Raw genomic sequence first — 27428 nt, 5'->3', positions numbered from 1 at the left:
ATGAAGATAATGGCGACTCCTTCAAAAGATCCTGTGCACGCATTGCCACAGTCAGTCAGTGCCCCGACCCTGCAGCAAGCCACCACTGGCCCCGCCTCCACTGGAGACTCCTGGACACTCACGGCAAGTCTGGGTCAGTCTCTTGTGGGGTCTCTGCTCCTTTCGCCCAAGTCCTGGTGCATAGGTTCTGTCTGTGCCCTCCCGGAGTCTGTTTCCCCAGTCCTGTGTAAGTTCTGGCAGCTCTATGGTGGGGTTAATGGTGACCTCCTCCAAGAGGGCTTATGCCATCCCCAGGTCTGCTGCACCCAGAGCCCCCGCCTCTGCGGCAGTCCATTGCTGACCTGTGCCTCTGCAGGAGACACTCAAACACTCAATCAGGTCTGGCTCAGTCTCTGTGGGGTCTCCGGGTGTGCCCAGGGTTTTGTTTGAGCCCTCCGAGCATTTCTGGTGGGTATGGGATTTGATCCTAAATGCAGTTTCGCCCCTCCTGCCGTCAGGCTGGGGCTTCTCCTTTGCCCTTGGATGGGGGGTATCTTCTTTTGGTGGGATCCAACATTGTCCTGTCGATGGTTGTTCAGCAGCGAGTTGTAATTTTGGCGTTCTCGCAGAAGAACTCCTACTCCGCCGTCTCGTGTGTCTGCCATGCCCCGGCTATTGTAAATAGCAATGCAGTGAACACTGGCGTGCATGTGTCTTTTTGAACTATGGTTTTCCCTGGGTATACGCCCAGTAGTGGGATTGCTGGGTCATGTGGTAGCTCTGTTTAGGTCTCTCTCTCTTTTTAAGTATTTATTTATTTGGCTGCGCTGGGTCCTAATTGCATCATGCAGGATCTTTCGTTGCCACACAGTCCCTCTAGTTAGAGCACTCAAACTTAGCTGCCCCAAAGCATGTGGGATCTTTCCGACCAGGGGTCGAAACTACATTCCCTGCACTGAAAGGTGGATTCTTAACCTGTGAACCACCAGGGAAGTCCCTATTTTGAGTTTCTTGAGGAACCTCCAGGGCTTCCCTGGTGGCTCAGCTGGTAAAGAATCTGCCTGCAATGTGGAAGACCTGGGTTCGATCCCTGGGTTGGGAAGATCCCCTGGAGCAGGGAAAGGCTACCCACTTCGGTGTTCTAGCCTGGAGAATTACATGGACTATATATAGTCCATGGGGCTGCAAAGAGTCAGACACGACTGAGCAACTTTCACTTCACTTCACTTCAAGGAAACTCCAGACTGTTTTGCATAGTGGCTGTATCAATTTACATTCCCACCAAGAGTACAAGAGGGTTCCCTTTTCTCCACACCCTCTCCAGTATTTATCGTTTGTGGGTTTTGTGTGGCTGGCACAGCTGTCTTCTGGACTCAAGTGACCATCTGTGCCCGCTCCAGGCTGCTCTCTCCTGAGGTCTCACCAGGAGACCAGGTGCAGGCTGGCTGGGCACCCCCGTTCTCACCCCACCCCACCCCGGTAGGGGCAGACAGTGCCTCTCGGTGGTTTTTGTTTGGACTCAGTGAAGAACTGACTCCTTGGAAAAGACCCTGATGCTGGGAAAGATTGAAGGCGGGAGGAGAAGAGGACGACAGAGAATGAGATGGTTGGATGGCGTCACTGACTCAATGGACATGAGTTTGGGTAAACACCAGGAGTTGGTGATGGACAGGGAAGCCTGGCATGCTGCAGTCCATGGGATCGCAAAGAGTCGGACACGATTGAGTGACTGAACTGAACTGAACTGAGCTGACTAGGTGGCTGGGGTGGTGGGCAGAGGCCCCAGCCTCAGGGCTGAGCTGGTTTGCCACTGTTACGTGGGGTACGGGCCTGACAAGAAACTGCATTAAAAAAACAAACCAAAATACCGCTGAGCCACAGCACAAAGCCTGGACTATCTGCTTCTAAATACTTGGTTATGTGATGCAATTAAATATCTATCATGTTTAAGCCTCTGTTACTTGAGTATTCCAATATCTATAACCTAAAGCAATCATAACTGTACAACATCCAAATACTTACTCAGCCATGGATATAAGAGTCTAGAAGTCAGGGTAGAAACAAAGTAAGAAGTATAAATTTGGAAGTCAAGGGCAAATATTGAAAGCCTGGGCCCTGACGAAATTGTGATAAAGAAGACAGTATGTCAAAGATCAAGTCCTGAGACATCTGGCATTTTGGAATCTAAACAGGAGGAGGAGCGGCCAGCAGAGCAGACCAGGAGGGGCCACAGAGTATGGTGGGGGTGTGCATGTGTGTACACACACACGTGTACAAGCAAGACCTTTGGTTTGGGGGTTGCATGCTACATGTCTATGCACTGCTCTGCAATCTGACTTTCAAAACTTTATTTGATTTATTTATTTTTGGCCACCTCAGGTCTTCATTGCTGCGTGTGGGCTCTCTCTAGCTGCAGTGCACGGGCTTTTCTTGTTGGGGGGCATGGGCTCTAGGGTGCCAGGGCTTTGGTAGTTGTGGCACATGGGCTTACTGGCCCTGCGGCATGTCCTGGAATCTTCCTCAACCAGGGATGGAACCCGTGTTCTCTGCATTGGCATGAGGATTCTTAACCACTGGACACCAGGGAAGTCCTGCAACTTGACTTCTTATTAACAGTATATCATAGTCACCTTCTCACTTCACTGCATATGAAGTCAAAGTGTCAGCTGCTCAGTCATGTCCAACTCTTTGCAACCCGATGAATTGTAGCCTGCCAGGTTTCTCTGTCCATGGGATTCTCTAGAGAAGAATACTGAAGTGGGTTGCCATTTCCTTCTCCAGGGGGATCTTCCCAAGCCAGGGATTGAACCCAGGTCTCCTGCATTGCAGGCAGATTCTTTACCCTCTGAGTCACCAGGGTCTCAGGTCACAGAATATAGGTCTGCTTTTTTCTTTTTAATGGCTACTATTATTCTATTTGGAGAAGGAAATGGCAACCCACTCCAGTATTCTTGCCTGGAGAATTATTCTATTATATGGCTATTCCATAATTTAGGTGTCATATGTTAAAAAATCTTCCATCCTATTGTTTTATACATGGAATTGGTACGGTTAGCTAGCCATTGGAAAAGATAAAGTTTTTACAAATGGAAGATGAATGAAAAGCTTAAATGTAATAAAATACTATTAAATGATAGAAGTGTACCACAAGAGAAATTGAGTTTTGCATAACTGGGGTGAGGAAGGATTTTCTATGTATCACACTAAGGGTGAGAACCATAAAAGTAAAGACTGAGTTGAAGACATAAGTGTTAAAATTCTGTACATTAAGTAAATGATAAAATTGGAAAAGAAATGAAACAACGAGAAAAAATTGTAAACATGCCATGTAAAGGGCTAACGTCCTCTAAGCTTACACATCGCAAAGGAAAAGGTAAATGGGCCAGAAGAGTGAGTAAAGTATACGCAAGAGTGTGCTGTTGTTGAGTCACTGAGTCGTATCCAACTCTTTGTGACCCCATGGAGTGGAGCCCGCCAGGCTCCTCTGTCCTTGGGATTCTCCAGGCAAGAATACTGGAGCGAGTTGCCATTTCCTTCTCCAGGGGATCTTCCCAACCCAGGAATCAAACTTGTATCTCTTTCATTGGCAGGCGGATTCTTTACAATCCACTGAGCCACCAGGGAAGCTAGGGTAAACAGCAACAAAATACAATTTGTTATTAAGCATAAGAAATGTCAACCCCAATACTGTTAAAATGCAGACAGACTAAGAGAGTGTACTTTTCGCCTTTCAAATTGGAAAAAAAATAAATGTTAGTGCTGTATCAGTGGTGCTGGGAACCAGGGAGCCTCATTCCTCAGTGAGTGATTAAATCATGTGAGCTTTTTTGTAACATGAAAAGTTGTTCATGCTCATTTAAGTTTAAAGAAGTAGGTTCTCATGACAATTAAGGACTCCGTATGATTATTGATTGAATCTTGGATGAGAGGAAAATCAGCTATAAAAGACATTATTGGGACAATTGAGGAGATTTGAATATGGACTGCATATTATATCATATCAATGGTAACCATCTTGGGAGTGATAATGGTCTTGTAGTTACGACAGAGAAAGTCCTTGTGCTTATTTATTTAAGGGTGAAAAAATCACGATGTTGGTAATTTACTTTCAAATGGTTCAGCATTGTGTGTGTGTGTACACTGTCTATCTATTATCTATGTATCTAATATCTATCATCTATCTATCTAATCATCTATCATCTATACAGAAATCAATGGGTTAAAATGTTAACAATTGGTGAATACAAATGAGGCATCTCTGAATGTTCACTGGAATATTCTCTTCTTCAGCTTTTCCGTAGATTTGAAAATGTTCAAAGCAAATATCTAAAGGGAAAGTAGGCTGTCAACCGTTTGGAGGTATTAGATGTATTTTTACAAGAAAAATGCACCTGGGGCTTCCCCGCCGTCCAGCGGCCAGACCCACCTCCCAGCGCAGGCCGTGTGGATCCCATCGTCGGGGACTAAGAGTCCACATGCCACAAGGTGTGACCGTCATTTTTCTTTAATAAGTAAATAAATAAATCTTGTTTTCTTTTTTAATGAAAGTACACCTGTAGTTTTTAGAAGCCTGGGAAGACACACATTCAAATACTAAGAGTCCCATCTCTGGTGTTGGTAGCTGTTATTTCACTTTCTTTATTTTAAAAATACTTACAGTAGTAATAAACGTTCAGGTGAATCAGAATATTCGAATACGCAGAGAAAAGTTAAAATCGTGACTAATCTGAGAGAGAACCCCTGTTAACATTGGCTGCAGGATCTTCTGGAGTGTTTCTATGCATATATACATGTGCTGTGCTGTGCTGAGTCGATTCCGTTGTGTCCATCTCTGTGTGACCCCATGGACTGCAGGCCGCCAGGCTCCTCTGTCCATGGGATTCTCCAGGCAAGAATACTGGAGTGGGCTGCCATTCCTTTCTCCAATATGTTCATGTGTGTATATATAATTCTGTGTATTTTTTTCCAGCCAAAATAGAGAATTCATGGTATGCACACTGTTCGATAATTGGCTTTTTTTTTTGCAAACTCTAACTCTGCATTATAAACAAATTCCTATCTCCTGCAAGATGTTTATTGCTTATATATAGATTAGGGGGGATTTTAATATTTTGTGTGGCATTGCTTACTTTTTTAAAAAGTTAATTCATTAATTTGGCTGTGCTAGGTCCTAGCTGGGACATGTGGGTCCCAGTGTCCTGACCAGGGATCGAATTGGTGCCCATTGTGCCGCAAGACAGATTCTTAACCATTGGACGACCAGGGAAGTCCCCGGTGTTGCTTATTTTGATGTTTCAGATTTTCTGTGATAATAATGCTGGTGTGATTTTTTAATACTGTATGCTCATTAAGCACTCTTGTAAGTACTTTCCATGTATTAACTTATTTAACCTCACAGCCCTCCAATGCATTACCGTTATACCCATTTTACAGAGGAACACTCAGGGAGTAATAGGAAAGAAACTTTGCATTCTATGACAAGGTTTTTTATTTCTGGCCACACCACTGAGCTTTAGCGATCTTAGTGCCTAGAGCAGGGGCTGAACCCAGGCGCAAGCAATGAAAGCTCCAAGTCATGACCACTAGACCCCCAGGAAATTCCCTCTGTTACAAATTCATCACTGTAGGGATGTTGCCTAGAAGCTTAAATTATACATACCGACCCATCTCTGGGAACCCTGCCCCCAGGTAGTGGTCATTAAGCTGAAATGCCATGGTTTAGCTCACAGGAAACAGCCTGACCAAGCCCACCTGTGAATGGCGGCAGGGAGTAAGAAATGAACGCATGCCCTGCGGAGGCTGAGGGCACCAGACAGCGTCTGACTTCACTGCCTCCCCTTTCATTAATAATATTAAGGGAGCCGAATTCTAACTCAGGCAAGATGGCTCTTTGGAACATGAGCCCACCATCGTCCCAGTGTGACGGCGTTCTGAAGAAAGTCACTTTCTTTGCCCCAACAACTCGTCTCTCCTTCAGTGGACTGTCTCGCAGTGAGCAGTAAGAGCCTGGACTCGCTGACAAGAGGGTCTAGAAAGCCCAGGCTCTCTGGGTGCGCAGCCCATGTCTGAACCCAATACTGCTTTGGCAATGAGCTTGCCGTGTTGTTGCTAAAGGGCAATATTCCGTGTTCACACCAAACAGCTCGGGTGCTACGAGAAGCTGCATCCCAGCCCTCCAAGAACTAGGCATCCAGGCCAGCACTTTGTGTTCATTTTCCTGAGTGTGGTTTGGTACAGCCAAGGTGAATGGGATGGGGTGATGTGACCAACTGCCCTGGGTTTCAAAAGGGCACAGGTGTGTGCACACACCTCATCACTGGCTCCTCAGCCAGGAGCAGTGCAGGGACGCACGCGGTACTTGAGTGTGTGATGTACATGTGTGTGGGGTGGGGCTGATGTGTATAGCGTGTGTGTGGTGTGTGCAATGAGTGCAGCGTGTGTGGTGTGTGTGTGCGGTGTGTGTGGGGGGGTGTGATGCGTATGGTATGTAGTGTATGGTTTCTGTGTGGTGTGTTAGTGTGTGTGGCGTGTTAGTGTGTGTGGTGTGTATGTATATGTGATATGCGTGTCAAGTGTGTATGTGATATGTGGTGTGTAGTGTATGATTTGTGTGTGGGTGTAGTATGTGTGGTATATGTGTAGTGTGTCTGTGGTCTGTGTGCTGTATTTGTGAGATGTGGAGTTTGTCTGTAATGTGTGTGGTGTGTGTGTGATATGATATATGGTGTTTGTGTATGTGGTGTGTGTATATATGGTGTATGGTATGTAGTGTATGGTTTGTGTGTGGTGTGTAATGTATGTACTCTGTGTGGTGTGTGTGGTACGTAGTGTGTGTGTGGTTTTGTGTAGTGTGTGTGTAGTATGTGCATAGTGTTTGGTAAGTGTGTTGTGTATGTGTGTCATGGTGTGTGTGTAGTGGGGTTGTGTGGTGTGTGTGTGTCGTGGTGTATGTGTGGAGTGGAGTTGTGTGGTGTATGTGTGTAGTGATGTGTGTAGAGTGGAGTTGTGCAGTGTGTGTGTAGTGGAATTGTGCAGTGTGTGTGGAGTGGAGTTGTGTGGTGTGTGTGGAGTGGAGTTGTGCAGTGTGTGTCTGTCGTGGTGTATGTGTAGTGGAGTTGTGCAGTGTGTGTGGAGTGGAGTTGTGTGGTGTGTGTGGAGTGGAGTTGTGCAGTGTGTGTGTGCACGTGTGCATACTGTGCCCTCTGCAGTGTAGTGAACCAGTCCTGTCCCTCCAGCCTGGAGCGCAGGCAGACCTGGAGGCGGGAGCCCAGCGTGGTCAATACCACGTGCAAATAAATAAGTGCTAATTGCCTGCAGTGTCTTTGGGTGTCAGGTGCGGTTATCGGACCACATTTATGGGCCAATTAGGCTCCTCACTGGACTCGCTGGTGATAAATCGTGGTTTAGCGGCTGTGCGAGCGTGCTGGGGCCAGGGGGGCCCGCCGGCTCATCCCTGCTCCGCAGAGCTGGGGCCTGCGGGTGGGGGCTCGGGGAGCCCGACTGGACGCTGGCCTGGGGCCGGGGATAGGGCTGAGGTCCTGCTGCGGTGGCTGGGGACAGCGGGGGGACCCGACTGCCCGCGGAAGAGGGTAGATGCTGAGCTGGGGGCCTCCCTACAACCCTTTCCCCTTCGGCCCCTTCACAGTGACATGAGGTGCAGTTTTCTCAACAGCAGAACCACCTAAGAAAATGGTGTGTGTATGGGGGGTGAAATGGAAATATGGGATTAGCAGGTGCATACCAGTATGCACAAAATAATCAATAAGGATCTACTATGCAGCGCAGGGAACTACATTCAATATCTTAAAATAACCTATAATGGGAAAGAATCAAAAAGTATATAGATAGATATATTATAGGCTATATATAGGATATATACAGGCTTCCCTGGTGGCTCAGACAGTAAAGAATCTGCCTGCAACGCAGGAGACCTGGGTTCGATCCCTGGGTCGGGAAGATCCCCTGGAGATGGGCATGGAACCCCAGTCCAGTATTCTTGCCTGGAGAATCCCATGGACAGAGGACCCTGGTGGGCTGCAGTCCGTGGGGTTGCAGAGTCAGACACGACTGAGCACACGCACGGCATATATGCATCGCTTTGCTGTACACGAGAAACTGACACATGTTGTAAATCAACTATACTTCAATATGAATCAATAAACATTAGAAGAAAAAGAGAAAATGGTGCCACTGGTACCACTGGGTGGGCCGTCTGCACCCCAGATCCCTGGGCAGGGCTGTCTCTGCCTCCTGTGCCCTCGTTCAGGGGCTATTTGAGCGGCGCCCAGGCAGTCTAGGGGCCACCAGACCAATGTGGAGTCGCGGATCCCAAGTGAGCCACAGGAGTGGGCGAACACAAGGGGGTGCCCTGTGACAGTCAAGGGGAGCCTAATGCGAGAGCGGGGGCTGGGCGGAGGGGGCCCTCAGGGTGGGGGAGACCTCTTTGCAGAAGAGACAGTTCGTGGGAGACCCCAAAGCCAAAGATGAGGAGCTGGCGGGCGGGGTGGGGGGTGGTCTTCCCAGGGAAGAGAAAAGACGCACAGAGGTCCAGAAGGGTGAGGGGCCCCGGGGCAAGAGGTGGGGGTGAGAGAGGAGGCGGGCAGAGCAGGCAACCCCGCGGGGGTCCCCGTTAGGATGGCGGGCTTCCCCGTGGGAGCTTGAAGTTTCGAGCAGGGGGGTGGTGAGGTCAGATCCCTAGGAGGACAGTTGGTCTTGGGGAGGAGGGTTTGAAGGGGTCTCCAGTGGGCCGGAGAGGAGCCGTGGTCTGCTGGGAGGGGGCTGGCAGGCAGGGACGGAGGGAGGGGAAACACTGGAGACCCGTGGGAGGGGAGGAGGCGAGGAGGCTCTGGTGAGCCTGGCCTTCTTGATGGTTCCCAGCTCTGTGGGTCTGTCTGAACTTTGTCCCTTCAGATTCTCGATCTCACAGCTTGCTCCCAGCCTGGAAGCTTCCTAATTTTTAATCAACTTGTTTCTGTACTTTATTAATCGGTTAAGGAATCCTTTCACCAGTTTTGTTGTTCAGTCGCTGTCATGTCTAACTCTTTGTGACCCCGTGGACTGCCGTGCTCCAGGCTTCTTCTGTCCTCCACTATCTCCCAGAGTTTGCTCACATTCATGTCCATTGAGTCGGTGATGCCATCCAACCATCTCATCCTCTGTCCCCTTCTCCTCCCGCCTTCAATCTTTTTTTTTTTTTTGGCTGGATGGCATCATTGACTCGATGGACATGAGTCTCAGTGAACTCTGGGAGTTGGTGATGGACAGGGAGGCCTGGCGTGCCTCGATTCATGGGGTCGCGAAGAGTCGGACACGACTGAGCGACTGATCTGATCTGATCTGATGTATATATGTATATATGTTTCCAGTCGGCACCTTTCATTGTAACAGTGCATTTCTTTCCCAGCATCAGGGTCTTTCCCAATGAGTCGGCTTTTCGCATCAGGTGGCTAAAGTACTGGAGCTTCAGCTTCGGCATCAGTCCTTCCAATGAATATTCAGGTTGATTTCCTTTAGGATGGACTGGCTTGATCTCCTTACTGCCCAAAGGACTCTCAAGGGTCTTAGCATGAGTAAAAAATACATTAATTTAAAAAACCTAACTATTTTCTTCAAAGTCAGTGGCAAACGGTGAGCTTTAAAATGTATCTCAAAATAACTTTTAAAAAATGCTTACTTATGGGGAACAGGTGGACAGTATAAAGAAGAAAATAGAAACCACTCAGAACTCCTCATAGAGAGATGCCATTGCTAACATTTTGGATATTTTTTTCTGGATATAAGAATGTCTTTATTTGCAATGAAAAAGTCTCTTAAAAGAAACAACAGTAAAAAAGAAAAAAAAAAGAATGTCTTTATTTAATAGATTAGTCTTAAATTCACTGTTTCCTAATTTTTGAATGTATATTGTGTCATTTCCCCAGGCGATAAACAACCTGAGATGACTTACCTTCCCATATGTATATATATACCTGAATCGCTTTGCTGTTTACTTGAAACCAACACAATATTCTAAATCAACTATACTTCAATAAAAACGTAACTATCCCCCTACTGTTACACTTTCTGTTTATTCTCCATATTTTGTCATTACGAAAACTGTAGCCATGAACATCTTTCACAGAAACGTCTAATTAATCACATTACTCCTTGGCCAGATTCCTAGACATTGAATTTGGTCATGTAATTAACACATATTTATGGAGCTCCCACTGTGATGAAGGCTTGTCTGGGCCCTGGATTCCTGGGCCGGAGGAGAGGTTCGCAGAGCCTCTGCACACAATTCCATGTCGCTGTGCAGAAACGCTGTTGTGCTTGGTCTCCATCAATAGTGTGTTGGGGGCAGCTCCATTGCAGGCTGGCCAGCACTGTATGTGTTTGCTTTAAAAAAAAATGTGGCTGTGAATTCTAGGCACTCAGTCTCGATTTTGTCACCTTACTGACCTGGCAGAACATTTCTTGGGCTGGCAAAGTGAGGGATTCCTAACCCTCAGCCTAACCCCTGGGGCTGGAGCAGCTCTGACCTTTCAAGGGGGAGAAGGGATGCTCTGAGGTTGACGCAAGAGCACCGGAGGGAAGGTGGGAGCAGTCAGGAAGTGGCAGACCAGGATGGACCAGGAACCGCCGAGCGACACGGAGCCTGGGCCAACCTGCCCCCTGGACAGCTCCCTGGGGAGGGTTCTGGGTGTTGACAGATGGGTGTGTTTGGATGTTGGGGAACCTAAGGGTGGAGGGGCAGAGACCCAGGGCTGCTCACTCAACAGCTGTTCCCCCTTCCTTATCACCATACCTGGCCCTACCGAGGCCCCCTTTCAGCCCTGAATGACCCCACGCTGTCAGGCCTGTGCTGTGTCAATGGCCACAGGTGGGGCTCCAAGGACGCTGAATTAGAAGGGCAAAAAAAAAAAAAAAAGAACCAATTAGGCTGCCCCTTCCCTTCTCCCCTCCTGGAAGGCAGGCGCTGGACGTGGAATAGCCCTCAGTGGGAGTCGAGAAGAGACGAGCACCCACAAACGGTGGTTGACTAGCTGGCCAGGCCCAGGTGGCCTTCTGGTATGGTCCAGGTGACCCTGGCCTGCCTTCCTCCTCTAGGTGTCTTCCCTTATTTAAGCCATGGTTTTGTAAAATCTCTTATCAAATAGATAACCAGTATGCATGAAACATTACTTTGCCAACAAAGGTCTGTCTAGTCAAGGCTATGGTTTTTCCAGTGGTCATGTATGGATGTGAGAGTTGGACTGTGAAGAAAGCTGAGCGCCGAAGAATTGATCCTTTTGAACTGTGGTGTTGGAGAAGACTTGAGAGTCCCTTGGACTTCGGAGAGATCAGATCAGTCCATCCTGAAGGAAATCAGTCCTGAATATTCATTGGAAGGACTGACGTTGAAGCTGAAACTCCAATCCTTTGGCCACCTGATGCGAAGAGCTGACTCACTGGAAAAGACCCTGATGCTGGGAGGGATTGGGGGCAGGAGGAGAAGGGGACAACAATGGTTGGATGGCATCACCGACTCAATGGACATGGGTTTGGGTAGACTCCGGGAGTTGGCGTGCTGCGGTTCATGGGGTTGCAAAGAGTTGGACACGACTGAGCAACTGACCTGAACTGATGCATGTGAATGGACTGACTCCTCCCGAAATCACTGTTCTTTGTCCTTTTGGAGGTTATTTCCTAGAAGACAAGTCAGCTTTGTTATTGTTTGAATTTGGCCTGCTGGGGGTCACGTGACTGGGTGGCCAGGTGGCATGCTGAGCCCCCGAGGATGGCATCCCCTTCTATTGCAAAATTTGTAAGACACTTTGTGGTGATGTAGGCTCCCCATGCTATGGGGAAATCTCAACAGAACTTAACACTAGCATATCCTGCGATCGTGTGGCTCTGTCTTTACTGACATGGAAGACTTGGGAGGGGGGCAGGAGAGAAGCCATCCTTCTCTCTGTAGAAAGAAACATCTGGAAGGTGCTCAACTTGCTAACAGGGGTGATGTTCGGGTGGTGGCATTTGGGGTGAGTGTTAACCTTCTTTATGCTTTTCTGATTTGGGCGGTAAAGATAGGATGTATTGTGCATGAGAAAAAATTTTTTTTAATTTATTTTTTGGATGCTAGAGACAAACATCTTTATTAAAGATAGCACCAAAATTTTGGCATTTAATATTAATAATAGCATCATGCTGGAATGGGTTTGTTTCCTAGCCACTTTGGACGCCTTATCATACATCTAGCTCAGCGCAGTCCAGTGCAAAGATAACATCCAAACGTATGCTGCTTCAGAGCTTCCGGGCCCTGCCGATTCCTGGCTGGAGGAACCACGGCCTCTTGGAGTTTCTCGTAAATAAAAAAAGTCAGAAGAGCTGCTCCTTGTTTTTTATCTCTTGCCATGACTACAGCCCCTGGGCCAGTTTCCTCATGCAAGAGGCTGTCTGACCCTAAGAGAATCCCTTTGGTAAGTGAGTCCAATTAATCATGACAAATAAACCCTCCCCCCCCGGCCCTTCCCCACCCCCAAAACCCAAGGAAAACCTCCAAAGAAGCGAGGTAGACATATTTCCATTTCTTTATTAGAAAGAGGCCTCTACGCTATAGCCACCTCTCTCCATTACTTTACACATTTTTCTTTTTTCTTTTTTTTTTCCCCTTAGAATACTGTACAGCTGACACAAAAAATCCCAAGGCAGGAAAATACAAACTGGCATATTTAATCAAAACAAGCTCATATGAAATAACAAGCAAAGTGAAATGTCTGTCAATGGTTTTAATTACAGTACAAACAATATAAATAAAGCGTCATTGAGTCATTGTGAAACATAAACTTGCTGAATGAGGTAATATAAAAACAACCGAAAGAAAAAACAAAAAAAACAAACTCATCTCTGGATAAACCCCAGGCTACTCTTCCATCTTCTATACACGGCTATTTACAGAAAGAGAGAAATGCGCTAGAATGCGCCGCATCCAGGCCTTCCCTGTGACTCCCCAGAATGCCTCTCGGTCGTCACCTCTGACCTGCTCAGGCTTCCCTCTCGGTAACACACCCAGCTGCAAGATGGGAACCTGGTTCCAAGTCAGGGACAGGAGAGCGGGGGTCTGTCTGGGGCAGGAAGCCGCTCCCTGGGACCCACGTGGTGGTGCCAGTGTCTGGCATGGCCGAATACCAGCCCTCCCAGGGCCGCCAGCTTGCACGCCTTTGATCCAGGGCGCACAGCATCACCAGTATTTGGGTGCTAAGCCAGGATGCGGGCAGGAGCCTCAAGAATTTGCTGTATTTTAGACGCAAAAACCTGGTTGGAGGAGAGAAACTGTGCTGCTTTTCAACATTTGGAGGAGGTGTTATTTCTAAGACCAAGATGCATGAACGGCCATAAAGCAGTTTCTAAGGGTACCCTCTGCCTAGCCACTCGAGTCCATCAGCACGCCTGTAATAGTCCTGGAGATGAAGGGGCCAGGACCCTGGGGTGGGCCTGGGAGGGGCGTGACGTGCTCACGTGGCCAGTGTCAGTGGCCTCCCCGGCTCCAGGCTCCAGCGTCTGTCCTCCCAGAAAGACGTGCCTTTTCCCTAGGTGGCTTAACGCATGGTCAGGTGCACCCCCAAGTACACTGGGCTGCCCACCAAAGTCTCTGCACAAAGCCAGGCCCTCAGGGTTTCTAACACAGGCGTCCAGGGGAGACGGGGGGATGGGGAGGCCCAGGACGTCCTTCGTCCACCCCCCAACACCCCTGTAACTTCCACGAGCCAGTGCTGAGTGTGAGCCTCCAGGGGTTGGGCAGTCTCTCCGTTTTACAAGGGTATCTGAACCTGCTCAGACGTTAGCTTCTGGGCTGGCGTGGATGCCGCCTGGCAGTAGGGAGATGGGGGGCGTGGTCTGATTTGGGGCGACTGTGCCGAACAGCGGGTACTGCGCTGAGGGGGTCTGCTGCACTTCAAAGATCCCCCAGCCTTCCCGCATCTCATTTGGTTCCTTTCTTTCATCTGCATCTCAAGATGAAGGTCACGGAATGCTCACTGACTCTGAAATCTGGATCAGTCCTAAATGCTCGAGGATGGGCAAGGCTCTCCCCTATTCCTTGACCGAGACCCTCAGGAGGTCCCTCTCGACAGATGCCAGTCAGACCCAACAGAAGACAAGCCTCAAGCCCACCTCACTCACACGGGCACCCTGCTTCACCTTGCACACGGGCAGCACCTGCCTGGTGCTGGGTGTCCCGGGGCCGGGGACAGCCTTCAGGACCACTGTGAGTCTCTGCTGGGCACACCTGCCCCAACCCTGCCCTCTCTTTGGCACTGAAGGCCTTTTTTTTTGGATAGATGGGATGAAGGCCTCAGATAAGGACATTTTAACCAAAGAGGCAAAAACCCCCAAACCAAATGCAGTGAACAAAAAAACACAACACACCCTAAGTGAAACACGGTGAGGAGAGGTTTTCAAGTTCATGGTCATGGCTGCCTTGCTTTGGGGAGTGTGCCTACTACACAGGTGAAACAGAAATACATCTAAAGCATGGGCTGCACAAAAAAAAAAAAAAAAAAAAACAGGATTAAAAACAGACCTTCTTGTTTTACAGAATCCCCTGCTGATGAGACATCCTCTAATTTCAACTCGGACCGAAACCACAACAGCCAAACTGGAAAAGAGGGTTTGCTCTGTTTAAAATCAGCAAATACCCAAAATGAGACAGGGAATTTATTCATATTAAAAAAAAAAAAACACTATTTCAAGACAGCGTTTGTTTTCTAAGGGGAAGAAAATCTATGGTTTGGAGATAATGATGTCTTAGGTGGCTGAGACAGACAGGGCTGCAAACCCTGAGTGGTAATGTTTGTCTCTTGGACCTCACAGCATCTTGGGGTCCTGGAACGACTTCCTGGCAGTGACGGGATTCAAAGAGCATCTACACCGAGTGACCAATCCCCGCCCCTCCCCGCTTCTCTCATCTGCATAACCGGAAGGAATCCGAGGTCTTGACTGATGGGTGACCTGATTTAGAAACCTGAACAACGAAGGAGCCGTCCGCGCTGCGCAGCGCAGGGGCAGGCCACGCCCTTCTCGGCAGCCCACACCTGAAGGCCGGCCAACCACCACTTCCGGAGGGCAGTCCCTGGGGGGTGGGCGTGGTCCAAAGAGGCACGTCTGACTAACGGCTAAGAGAGGAAAACGCGCGTCTCCGTGCCAAAGGCCCTTATGTAGCTTTTTTGGGGACGGATGAGGGTGAAAATCACTCCGAGACACGACTTCACAATGTGAGACCCACGTATGAGCAGGCAGTTAGAAATAAATTATATTTCCTGGGGAAGAAAGATGTGTCTCTCCAGCACGTTTCTTTCTGTCTGAATTCCTTCCTGACGGCTTTCTCAATTCGTGCGCTTGAAGGACATAAATACAATCCCGGGGAGTTCTGGAAAAGTCGCGATGACCTTGGAGGGCGCTTGGAGGGGTGTAAACAGAGCAGGTTGAGGGGGAGGGGCAGACTTGCCTTCCCACCGTCTGTGCTTCCTGAGCAGCTTTGGAGACCCGGCCCGGCTTGCTCATAGAGGCCCTCCAATGTGACACGGCTTCCGCGCCTCCCCAGGCGGGAAGGCGGCGCGCCCCCTCTTGCTTCCAGGACATTCTACACGCAAGGAAAGGACCAGCGGGGTGGGAGCCACAGGAGCCCACGTCACCCCCAGGAGCACAGCTCGGGCCGGGGGTGGGTCGAGCAGGAGGCGGGGCCCACTCTGAAGGGGAAGGAGGTGGCCACCACGGACAGGCGTGGGACAAGGCGAGTGTCACCCCTGAAAAGGAAGCGAGCTCCCGCAGGGTGGGTGCTCACCGACCAACCACACAGGCTCAGGGAGGGACAGAGAGAGAGAGAAAGAGAGAAGAAGGCTGGAGGCGGGGTGGATAGGAGGAGGGAGGCAGACAGTGGAGCCTGAGGCCATACCCTGGCCAGCCCAGGGTGCCCTGTAAGAAGCTCTAGTTTTAAAGGGAAGCAGGGCAAAGACTCTGATGCTGGGAAAGATCAAAGGCGGGAGGAGAAGGGGACAACAGAGGATGAGATGGTTGGATGGCATCACCGACTCGATGGACATGAGTTTAAGCAAGCTTTCCTGGAGTTGGGGATGGACAGGGAGGCCTGGCATGCTGCAGTCCATGGGGTCGCAGAGTCGGATACAACTGAGCGACTGAACTGAACTGAGGGCAAAGACACTGACCGGGGCTCTGGGCGCCGGAGGAGGCATCTGCAGGGGGCAGGCTTGTGGCAGAGATTGGGGGTAGAGAGAGGGGTGGTTGCGGCCTGAAGCTGCCGGAGTGAATGGTGTGAGGGAGACCCCCAGCTGTCCTTCCCTAGAAATGCAAACTCAGAGGAAGAGGTGGAGGGTGCACTTCAGTGGGTGGGCTGAGGGCACGGGGCGAAGTGGGGTCACTCCTGGGGGTGGGCGGCCCTCAGAGCCCCACCCCCTCCCCTGATGCATGAACAGAAAGGGGCACTGAGGGGCTCTGCAGGGACAGGGAGGCCTGGATGAGAGGGTCTGGCAAGTGGGCTCTGCCGCCGACTCCTGGGGACACTGGCTTGTGGCCGTGCAGCCAGCTCGGGGAGGGGGTGGGGGGGTTGGGTTTCCGGTCTAGTCCTCTGGCTCCTGTCCCGTCCGCGTTCTGTTCTTAATAAATACCCCTATGTCCTGAGCAGCCAGCCCCTGGCCAGATGTTGGGCCGGCACTCGTCACATGGGACCCACACCCTGCAAGGCCACTGGGTTTCACCGCTGCAGAAGGACCTGGGGAAGCTGGAAGCTGCCCATGGCGGGGTGGCGAGGCCAGGTGAACCCAGGTCTGCTCAGCCCCTGGGGCTGCCTTTCTCACCGGACTGTTCCCTAATGAAGCGGTGACAGCTCCTTTGCAAGCACGGGGCATGACTCTGGATGTGTGGGGATGGCACACAAGTGGGAAGCCCTGGGTGATGCTGGAGGCCGAGGCTGGGCGCCAGCAGACCCATCAGGCTGCGCGGAACCTCAGGGGAGGGGGCTGCTAGGGTCACAGCCACGGCCCAGGGCCCCGCAGGAAGGGGCTGATGGAAGGATCACAAGCCCGAGGAATGTAGGAAGAGCAGCTCTCTCCTGCACCCGAGGGCCCCACAGTCAGCAAGCTTCCACTGCCCTCACCTGCCTTCTGGGTGATTCCACACTGCGGGGAGGCTTCCTGGGGGACAGGGGGCTGCACCTGCTTCTGGGACCAAAGACTCGTGACCGTGATGCTCACCATTCATCTCCTGGGGAAGACAGGGGACAAGAGGGGGGCCCTGGGACCCTGGCCTGAGGAACATCCATCTGTCCAGCCTAGAATTCGAGGTGCACGCGCGCACGGGCAGAAATCAAGGCTCCTTTCTCTGCAGGCTTCCCTGGCCACTGGAGAAATCCAGAGAGGTCTGTGACACATCCAGGGGCCCTCATGAGTGGCCACCTGACCACACGCCTTCCCCGGCCAGTGGGTTTCGGGTCAAGGAAAAATTTTAAATTCTGAATAGAAAAGGTTACATGGATTCCACAGCGGTTAACTCCCTGGGTCACTGTCATGTCCCTGAACTTACATGGAAATAAACCATGAAAACGGGACTCCCTTCCCAAACTGGTTATGTCTAACACGGCCCCTGCATCCTTGCTCCTCTGGCCTTGGTGCCAGCGAGGCTTGAAGATGGGAATGAGAACACTGTCGGCAGAGAAAGGGCTTCTAGTCTGACGCTGAAACACAGATGAGCTGCCTTCATTTTAAAAGAAAACCCTTGAAACCCACTACCGCCTCCTCTGTTGCCAAAACTTGGGCTCACAATTTAGCAGGCCGCCTCCTGGAGCAGATCACCATGGCTAAAAATAGCAGGAGAGGGGTCACGTTTTCTAGGGAGGAATCAATGAAGCCCCAGCGCCGGAGGGGGGGAAGGGAAGAAACCAGCCTAGCATACTGGTTGTGAAAGGCTAAGTGAAAACAGAAGTCATCTGGGAAAATATTATATTATAAACACATCTAATAATCTGTACACACTCATATACATCCCGAAGAGAAGCCTTACAAGGAATTCCGTTTCTTTTCAAAAGAAGGCTTCCCTATGATAAAGCATTCCTATGGTGGGAAGTAACTACAATGAAATAATTTAATAATTTCGTTTATACTCTATCTGCGTTCACTACATAATAACGTCTATGCTAACGTGGGGCGGGGGTGCCAATGGGTGTGGCTGGATTAGAACAGTAATGCGTTCTTCAAAAATAGTAAAGACTTTTTTTTTTAACCCCTCTATTCACATTTAAAATAACCACACAGTGATGAAACACAGAATTAAAAACCGGGCGGAGAAGGGATTACGGACCTGTCCTCAAGATTCCCAGGCCGGTGGCTTGTGCACCTGTTTATCCTGGGAAACGCCCGGATTCCACCGAACTACATCCAGGTGAGAGATGCCTGTGAAACGGTGACCCACGTAGAAACTGTGTAAAGCTTTATTTTTTTCCCCCACCTATTTTTAATTTTTTTTAAGTGAAAGAAGAGGAAAAACTCTTACAAAATAGAAGGTTTCATATATGAGAGCAAGGGACTTCCCCGGGGGCAGCCGGGGGAGCGTGGTCCTGTTTTGGTGCTGCCAATCCTGTGCTATCCTTCAAGGGGGCACCATCCAAGGGGCTCAAGGCACAGTCGCCCCCTTTCTTTAACCTAAGGTGTCCCCATCTGGTTGGTTATGTTTGGCCACCATGCTGGAGGTGGCCGAAGTCTGAAGCAGCCAGAAACCACGATGACGGCAAATTGGGTGATGTACTAAAATGGTGGGCCTGGCCACCAGGTTAAAAAAAAAAGTCTTAGGGAGTCTCATGAGTCAGTCTGTGCCCCCACAGTGGCAGCGGTCGTCAGGGTGGCCCTTTGCAAAGCGCCAGGGTCTGGGGTTTGGAGAGTCCCCTGTGTCTGAACACAGCACTTCCTCGCAGTTAGCAAAAGCAGAGTCGGATAGTGATCATGCTTTTGGTAATGAGCAATCACGTGCCTCTTCCCCCCCAGTATGCTTTTTTTTTCCTCCCCTTTCTTGATTTTAATAAGCAAATGGTACCGCCATCTTATTCTGATGTGCTCCTTTTTACAAGCTGTACATCACATTAATGGAAGTGCTTACTGCTGGGAGTACTTCCCATGTACAATGATCTGTAACCCTCTTGTCTCAACTAGTTGCATATTATTAGTTCACATCCAGTTCAATTTATAAATTAACAGAGGTGCCATTTGTCTGTACAAAAATCAATGCATATTTATGAACTTCTTTTATTCAAATAGATTTTCAACACATCTCATCTAAAGACAGAATACAGAGGCCTGTGTGACTTGGGCCGCATGGGCCCCGGAGTGACTGAGACCCAAGACATCCACCTTGGCAGAAGGACAAAAAATATCTCTCTGGTTTGGGCAAAAAAAAAAATAAAAATAGCCTTTACACGTTTGCTGAGTTTACTAAGTGTGCTTGAAATGTCGTGGTTAGCGGAATCTGTGGTTTCCTTTTGAAATTCCAAGTCACTTATTTATTTTTTTCCATTTTGTTTTTGCACCAAGGAGACTGCAGTCAAATAATACTCAGCAACTGATTTCCTCTCTTTGGACTGAAAAATTAAACAGATACTAAATTATGACAGTGAATTTAGAAAGGAGGGCTCCAAGGGCTTGGGAGAACATGTCTGGGATAATACGCGGCTTCTCAGAATATTGCGATCACATCGTGGCAATCACCCGAGCGTGCTGTGTAACTACCTCCGCCGCTAATACGCTTTCTTCCCGGTGATGAGTAATCATGTTCTATTAAGCAGCGGTAATGCTGGAAGAACTCAACTACACGAGCGTAATGAAGCCAGTATCCTCCCTGGACAGATTAGCTACAACTGATTTGACACATACCATCATAGGGGCTTCAAACCTGACAAACTCTGCTTGCTTCTGATTTATGCCGTCAAGCTCCTCGGAGAAGAGATGAAATCCAAGTGTTCCGTTTGGTAGAGGTGAAATGTACTGATGTGCTTAACTGCCAGTTAAGGAGAGTCACCCCCTTTCTGCTGGCTGCGTCGCCCTCCCCCACCCCCCCGCCCCCCGCCCCCCCACCACCCCTTGTGCCGCGCTCCGTCTTCTCCGGCCGCTGGATGGACCAGGGGTCCGGGCGCCGGTGTGCTACCATCAAGAACCCAGGCCCTCCGGCCGCTCCTGTGTTGTCGGTCGGGGGTAGTCTATGCAAAGGAATCGACGCTGCAGCCTCTTCGCGCCCCTCGAGGGCCATCTGGGTTTTGTGATTTTGCTGGGGGTGAGGTGGGGGGGGGGTGGTGGGTGCGTGGCCGGGGACCACCAGGAGAAGTGAGGGGGACCCGACGGGACTCACGTGGGTGACTCCCCAGGGCGCGCGCGGGAGGCTGCGGGCACACCGCGGTCCTCAGATGACGGTGGGCACCCTCCCGCCGCTGTTGTTGCGGTTAGTGTTCTTCCGGGACAGGTTGGGGGTGGCCATGAGCGCGAAGCGCTCGTCGGGGCAGCCGTACTGCAGCAGGACTTCGGTGCACTCCTGGCTGGAGGCCTGCCGCGCGTAGGCCAGAGCCGTGTTCCCGTGCGCGTCGCGGGCCATCACGTCCACCCCGTACTGTGGAGGCAACAGAGCCGTGTTAGGGTAGTGGGAAGGAGGGGACCGGGCGGGTGGGGTCCCTCCCGTGTGCGCGTGCGCACAGCTGGGTGGATACAGCACCGGAGATGCGCTCCCGGAGGGCTGGGAGACCAGTGCCCAGTGTTGCTGGGTCAGCCCGGCAGCCCGCGCTCCCCGCCCAGGTGCATTCTTTTAAGGAAACAATGTGCTTTCTGCATCTAAAGCCCGTCCCCTGTGCAACAGAAATGGACCAAGGATAATTCTAGTTTTGCTATTTCTGTTTTGACTTTCCCATTGTAAACACACAAGATCATTCTTAGGATCTCAGAGGCAATTCATTTCCATTGTAGGAAATACATAAGGAATACCTAAGTGCACAAGAGGGAAAAAATCACTTATAACCCTGCTATTCAGAGATAATCTTGGTTAACATCTCAGTGATTTCCTTCTAACGGTTTTCCTTTGGATCTAAATGCATATATGGGTAACTGAGATTAAACTGGCACAAATTATCTGTATCTTTTTTTTTTTTTTACTGAACACAGCGCTCTGGTCATTTTCTCAGGTCATTAAAACTTATTCACATGCGTGACTCCTAAGAGCCACACAGTATTGCTCCCCATGAGCGTAATTCAGTTCCTCTGTCCTTGGTGGCTACACATTTTGTGGTCAAGTCGCCATTGGTATAAACTGCTGTGATGTATGTCCTCCTGTTGACTCTATCTCAGGATCTCTGATGGTCAAGAGTGATGACTAGAAGGGGAAATAACAAGATTAAATTACACCTATGTTTTTGAGCTTCCAGGTCTTGAAAAAGGGTGGACTGACGATCACTTCTTCCACCACAATGGATGAGAGTCTCATCTCTTGTCTTCAGGAAGCATCAGCATGAAAGGGACTCTTGGCCAATGTGAGGGGGAAAGATGGCATATGATTTGTTAATGGAACTAACCGTCTTCTCCCCGCGCCCCCCCCAACTTCTTATGTTGAAGTCTTAACCCCTAGTACTTCAGAACGTGCCTGTGGTTGGAGACAGCGTTTTTAAAGAGATAATTAAGGTTAACTGAGGTCAACGGGTAATGCTCTAATCCAATGTGACCGATGTCCTTATAAGAAAAGAGAGACACCAGGGATGCTCACACACAGAGGAAAGGCCTGGCAAGGACACAGTGAGAAGTCAGCTGTCTGCAAGCCAGGGAGAGGCCTCAAGGAATAAAGGCCCTGCTGTCACCTTGACCTTGGACTTCTGGCCTCTAGAACCACGAGAAAATACATTTCTGCTGTTTGAGCCCCCTGGTCCCTGGTATTTTGTCAGGGCAGCCCCAGCAGATTCATACGCAATTGCTTTTATAACAGGAAGCTGAACACTGAGTGATTCTGATACCTCTGCATCTAATTCTCCCAAGAGTCAGGGAAAATATGTAGAATGTAGCATCCTCCTCGGCTGCGTTGGACAGGCCATGCCCTGCCCTGGGGGTAGGAGGAGATGAGCCCCCTGCTTCTGGACAGGGTCCCAGTACTGTGAGCACACACCACCCCTTCCTGCCTAGGGACCCCCTCAGTCCAGCTTTCTGCCATCCTTGGAATGGGGGGAACTCCCCTGGCCGAGGACCCCAGAGGTGTGCAGGTAGCTGCCGTGGAGGATGAGTGGGCTTCTCAGAAGCAGCTCCGTGATGTTTTCCCTTTCTTTTCCCCATTCCAGCTGCATGGCATATGCCTCAACAGAAATGTAAAAAGATAAACTTTTTGAAGTAGAAATTAATCAGAAGAAGCCCTTTGACAAACTCCTACCACGTCAAATCTCAAGGCGGAGGGTCCGACAGTTCTGCATTAGGTGAATGAAAAACCCAAAGGGATGGTAATGGGAAAACCACACCGACTGTTCCAGTTATATCCACCCTCTCCACCCCTCTGCCCTCAAAAGTGATGGGAGTTTTTTGTAAAAGGAACAACAGGGTCATCAGCAACTAAGTTTGACCCGAGGGGGTCACTGCAAAGATGAACTTGGCATAAATTGCAGCAAGTGCTGTGCAGAGTGGAGCACTCTGCCTGCATTGGGGGGGGCACACCCCCCTGAGTTCATTCCTTCCTTTTAAATTGGTGGGTTTTCAGCCCACACAGGTGGGCTGAAAGGCAGGGGGCCCACCCCACACCTCAATCCTAACTGTCCGATTCCTAAGATTTCCCACTTTTCAGGTGGGTGCCCACCGCCTTCCCCCTGGGAGCGGCACAAGGACCCGCCTCGCCTGGGCTCCCCGGCGGGCGCTGGGCCACCTACCCAGATAAGCAGCTGGGCCAGGACCACGTTGCCCTTCCGGCAGGCCAGGTGCAGCGCCGTCCGGCCGTCCGCCTCCCCGCAGGTCTCGTTCACCTCATCCCGGGAGCCATGTGCCAGCAGCAGGATGACCGTCCGCAGGTCCTCGTCGGCCGTGGCCCGCAACAGGTGCTGGCCCAGGGACAGCTCCATGCAGGGCAGCGGGGCCAGGAAGAGCTTCTGCTCGTACTTGGCCCGGATCCACCGTTCCTTCTCTTCCCTACAAGAGCCAGCAGACCGGCACGGTCACAATCCCGGGGGGCGGGGGGGGGAGGACGGAGGCGACCCCTCTGCCCCGCCACCAGCCTGTGTGGTGCGTGCCCAGGAGGCCACCAGGGGAGAGGGGACGGAGGAGACAGGTGTGCTCACCAGAACCAGGAAGGCCTCCAGGAAAGCCTGCCCAGCAGCGTACAAAGTGATCCCCACCTGGAGCACCACCTGGGCCCGTTAGGGATGCAGATTCTCAGGCCCCATCCCAGCCCCGCCCCCCCGCCAGAATCCCCGGAGGGAAGCATTTTCACCAGCCCTGCAGGGGATTCTGACTCCCTAAGGTGTGAGAGCCAGGGGTCGGGCTTGATTTCTTTTCCTTTTCATGGCCCCGGAAGAAGCGCCCTGTGCTACCCCGGGCCTGCACCATGCAGGGTGGATGCCACAGGCCAGAGGCCCGAGCCACAGGGTTGAGCAGCCACGGTCAGAGCCGGAATCCCAGAGCACTTGGCTGGAGTCCCCTGGGCAGGGTGGCAGGCAAACTCCCCCACCCGATGTGACCTTTGAGGGCTTAGCATCTGCCCAGGAAGGGGCGTGTGTGTTGAACTTCCAGTCCATACGCTCCACCCTCCCGGGGAAGAAAATGTGGCTGCAGAACACACGTGAAAGAGCAGCGACTCCAGCGGGGAGACTGGGAAAGAGACCCAAGCGAAGCTCATGTTCCTGCTGACTGCCTGCTCTCCCAACACCTGGGGAAACCCCAGTGCGGGGCGTCCACGAGTCCTTCACATTCACGCATTCACCATGCATGATATTTGTGTTTCCCTTTTTGACTTACTCTGCGCTGTATGACAGTCTCTAGGTCCATCTAGGTCTCTACAAAATAACTCAGTTTCTTTCCTTTTTAGGGCAGAAATAGAGACGCGGATGCGGAGAATGGACCCGTGAGTATGGCGGGGTGGGGGGCAGGGCACGAACTGGGAGAGTGTCACCGACACACGCAGTACCACGTGTGACACAGCGAGCGCGAAGCTGCTGCATGTGGCGCAGGGAGCCCAGCTCGGAGCTCTACGGGGTCTCGATGGGTGGGGTGGGGTGGGGTGTTGTGGGGGAAGGCTCAAGACGGAGGGGATACCTGCGCACATGTAGCTGACTCCCTTCGCGGTACCGCAGAAACGCACGCAACATGGTAAAGCAATTATACTCCAGTAATAAAACGTTTTCAAGCAAATAAAAAAGACAGAACCCCCCCCCCCCCAAGTCCTTCCTGCTAAAGAGCAGCTGGGTTTCTGAGGGAAAGTGTGATGGGGCCTAGTCTATAGGCAGGCGGGCGGCCCCCTGAGGCTGAGCAGGGGTGCAGACGGCAGGACATCCGGGACGGAGGGGGTGGGGGTCTCGGGGGAGGGGCCTTGAGAATGGCAGCTGCCCCTCCCCCAAAGCACCACCCTGGTTGGGTGGGTGTGGTCACAGCCCGCCCCCGCCCCAGCTCCAAAGAGGACAGAGAGCAGCTGGACACACTGGACGGAGGGCTGGGAGAAGGCAGGGGTGGGCAGGATGGGAGGAAGAGCTGAAGAAAGAGAGAAACAGACAGCAAGGTGTGCTTATAGGGGCCGGAAGGAAGGGGCCCCAGCCGTCCACTCCTGCCCGCCCGGCGCTACCTGTGGATTTCAGTTCTGGCTCCTCAAATAAGGGGTGAAAACCACTGAGAACAACTCAGCGATCCTCAAGATCACAGCGCTGCTGGCGGTGGGGGAGAAAGGGGGGCAGAAAAAATGCAAAAGACTGAAGTGAGACTTCACAAGGAGCTCTTGAAACGAGAGCGTCCGGGGAACAGAAGGAGGCGGGGCAGGGGTGCTGGGGTGGGGGTGGCGCTGGCGGCGGGGTGGGGGGACATCTCAGGCCCGACAGATGCTTTCTGCTGAGGCTGATGAGAGAAGAAACGGAAGCCCTGCGGATGAGAAGGGACAGAGATTACCCGTGGAGACTTACACATGCAGGGACCCGCCACTGCCCTCCCCTAAAACTCAGCATTTCCTTCGGGGGTGTCAGCGGTACACAGCTAACAAGCCGCTCAGAGGAATCACCTGGGGCCTCCGCCAGGCCCGAGAAAGAAAACTCGTTACCGTGACACTTTTTTCTTCCAGGGAAAAAAAAGACCCTGTTTACACCTTTTACCCGTGTTTACATTGCCCCTAGTGATCCAGTGTCGGGTTAGCCCTAATCTGTTTTTAAATACTTAGGCAAACAAATTCTTCCAGGAGTAAATCTGGATTAGTTTTGCTTCACTTCCCGGTCCATACGAGTGACCCCAGAGCGACCCCCGACCCTTTCATTCCGAGATTTCCAGGAGGAACACGTGGCCGCAGCTGAGAACTCACACCCGCACCCAGAGCTCTGAGGCCGGCTGCATACCACCCCTCGCCTGGGCCAGAGGACCGGGCACAAAAGCTCCGGGAACATCTTGGAAAATAGTAGAGGAGGAGAAAAGACAAAAAACCCAGGACTGGCCGTATTTTTCATGTTATTTAAAAACCTTATTTAAAATGTATTAAGCATATGTTGATGCATTTCATAAATCGCCAAAGAGCAAAACGTGAATTAAATGAAAAGGGACAGTGGAGGAGGGGGGAGCATACATCCAGATTTTCAAGTTCCAATCGGCTAGTTCTCATTTTTTTTGGTTGGCATTAAAATCAGATGCCTTTTATTCTGCTCCGGTTGATTTTAATACTCATTGCCAAATCATTCAGGGGTAAACCAGAGGACGGAATACAGGAGCTCCAGCGCTAACTGCAATTATCCCATTTTCTTTTCATGTGCGAATACCCCAGCCAAAGAACGAGGTCAGACCCACAGCTTCTGGCTGCTCTCCTGTGGTCAGAGTGCTCCCCGGGGGAGTCCCGCCCTCCCCACCGCAGCCTCCCAGGCTCACCTGTATTCACTGAACTCACAGGCATCTGAATGATGAGTGCATTTAAGCTGTCCTTTGCTTTTAAAAACCAGTGTGGTTCCCAATACATAACAAAGGCGGGTCCAGGTTTTGTGGGGCTAAACGCACATACCATTTAGGGTGTCTTCTTTTTTTCAAGTTGATATGCTGCATTTTTATTTTTATTAGGTTCAAGATATATATTTTTTTGGCAACAAGGCATGTGAGGTATTAGTTCCCTGACCAGGGATCAAACTCTTGTCCCCTGTGTGGAAGTGTGGAGTCTTAACCACTGGACCACCAGGGAACTCCCTTGGGGAGCCTTCTTTAAGAGGAAGACTCTGGGACTTCCCTGATAGTCCAGTGGTTAAGAATCTGCCTTCCAATGCAGGGGCTGCTGCTGCTGCTAAGTCACTTCAGTTGTGTCAGACTCTGTGCGACCCCATAGACGGAAGCTCACCAGGACACGGGTTCAATTCCTGGTTGGGGAACTAAGATCCCACATGCCGTGGGACAACTAAGCCCTGATACACCACTTAATACCAACAGGCCATGTCCTGTGATTTTTGCCCACGCTAACACACGGGGAGGAAAGCTTAATGCTGTGTGCTTCCTGCAGTGGCCAGAGGGAGGCAAAAGAGAACTGACACGGAGATAAAAGGCTGCGGTCTTCGGTGTTGGAGAGGCTGGGGTTTAGGTCTTCATCTTTTCCTTTGTGCTGCAGCCCTTTGCGACTTCAGTAACTTCCAGGGCCTTTGTTTCCCCACCTGTGAAATGGGCACAGTGACATCTCCAGCAGGCAAGGTGGCTTTGGGATTCGAAGTCTCGTGTTTGGATGATGCTCTGCCTGGCCGCTGTGCTCACCTGGCAAAACAGCAGCTGTGGGAGTTGGGATGATTGAAGAGACCAACATCTCTCATGATTCTTGCCACAACCGTGCATGCGAGAGCTCACCGTGGGGGTGTTCTGGGTGACACGGCGGAGTTGATGGCTGGAGGGTGGGGCCTGAAACGCCCGCTGGGTACTTTAAGGTGCCTGTAGATAAGAGCTTCTCTTGGGCAACATGCTCAGCAGGGTGGGGTGGGGTCCCTGGACAGAGGCCTTGATAAACCCAGGGGGGACCTGCGGGCCTCCCACTCCTGGGTGCAGGTGGGCCTGAGAGACTGGGGTGACGAGTGCTCAGCAAATTCAAGCCACCCCAAAGCTGTCAGGGCCTCTGGGGCCAAGTCTGGTGGGCCTCTGCCCACGGCCTTGAGACATCTAAAGCCATCCTGGATGCTACTGGGCTGAATTATATCTGGCCCTCCCCTCCCCGCCAAATCCAAGTGTTGAAGCCCCACCTCCCAGTGTGACGGTATTTGGAGACAGAACTTCGAGGAA

At 51.1% G+C, this 27428-nt stretch overlaps 1 protein-coding gene across 9 annotated transcripts in view; it reads right to left on the bottom strand.

The window, feature by feature from the left end:
• Positions 1-20062: 20062 nt before the first annotated feature.
• Positions 20063-27428, bottom strand: part of AGAP1 (ArfGAP with GTPase domain, ankyrin repeat and PH domain 1) — a 561115-nt gene continuing 553749 nt past the window's right edge. For all 9 annotated transcript variants that reach the window (XM_024990256.2, XM_024990257.2, XM_024990258.2 and 6 more), the window contains 2 exons: positions 22877-23132; positions 20063-20598 (listed from right to left, as the gene is read on the bottom strand). In XM_024990256.2, coding sequence (XP_024846024.1) covers positions 20395-20598; positions 22877-23132 — 460 coding nt within the window. In that variant the 3' untranslated portion in view covers positions 20063-20394. The remainder of the gene's footprint in view (positions 20599-22876; positions 23133-27428) is intronic.

Source organism: Bos taurus, chromosome 3 (genome assembly GCF_002263795.3).
Source record: "Bos taurus isolate L1 Dominette 01449 registration number 42190680 breed Hereford chromosome 3, ARS-UCD2.0, whole genome shotgun sequence".
Lineage (NCBI taxonomy): Eukaryota > Metazoa > Chordata > Mammalia > Artiodactyla > Bovidae > Bos > Bos taurus.
Note: the sequence above shows the minus strand (reverse complement) of the source record. Positions and strands in the feature narration are given on the sequence as shown.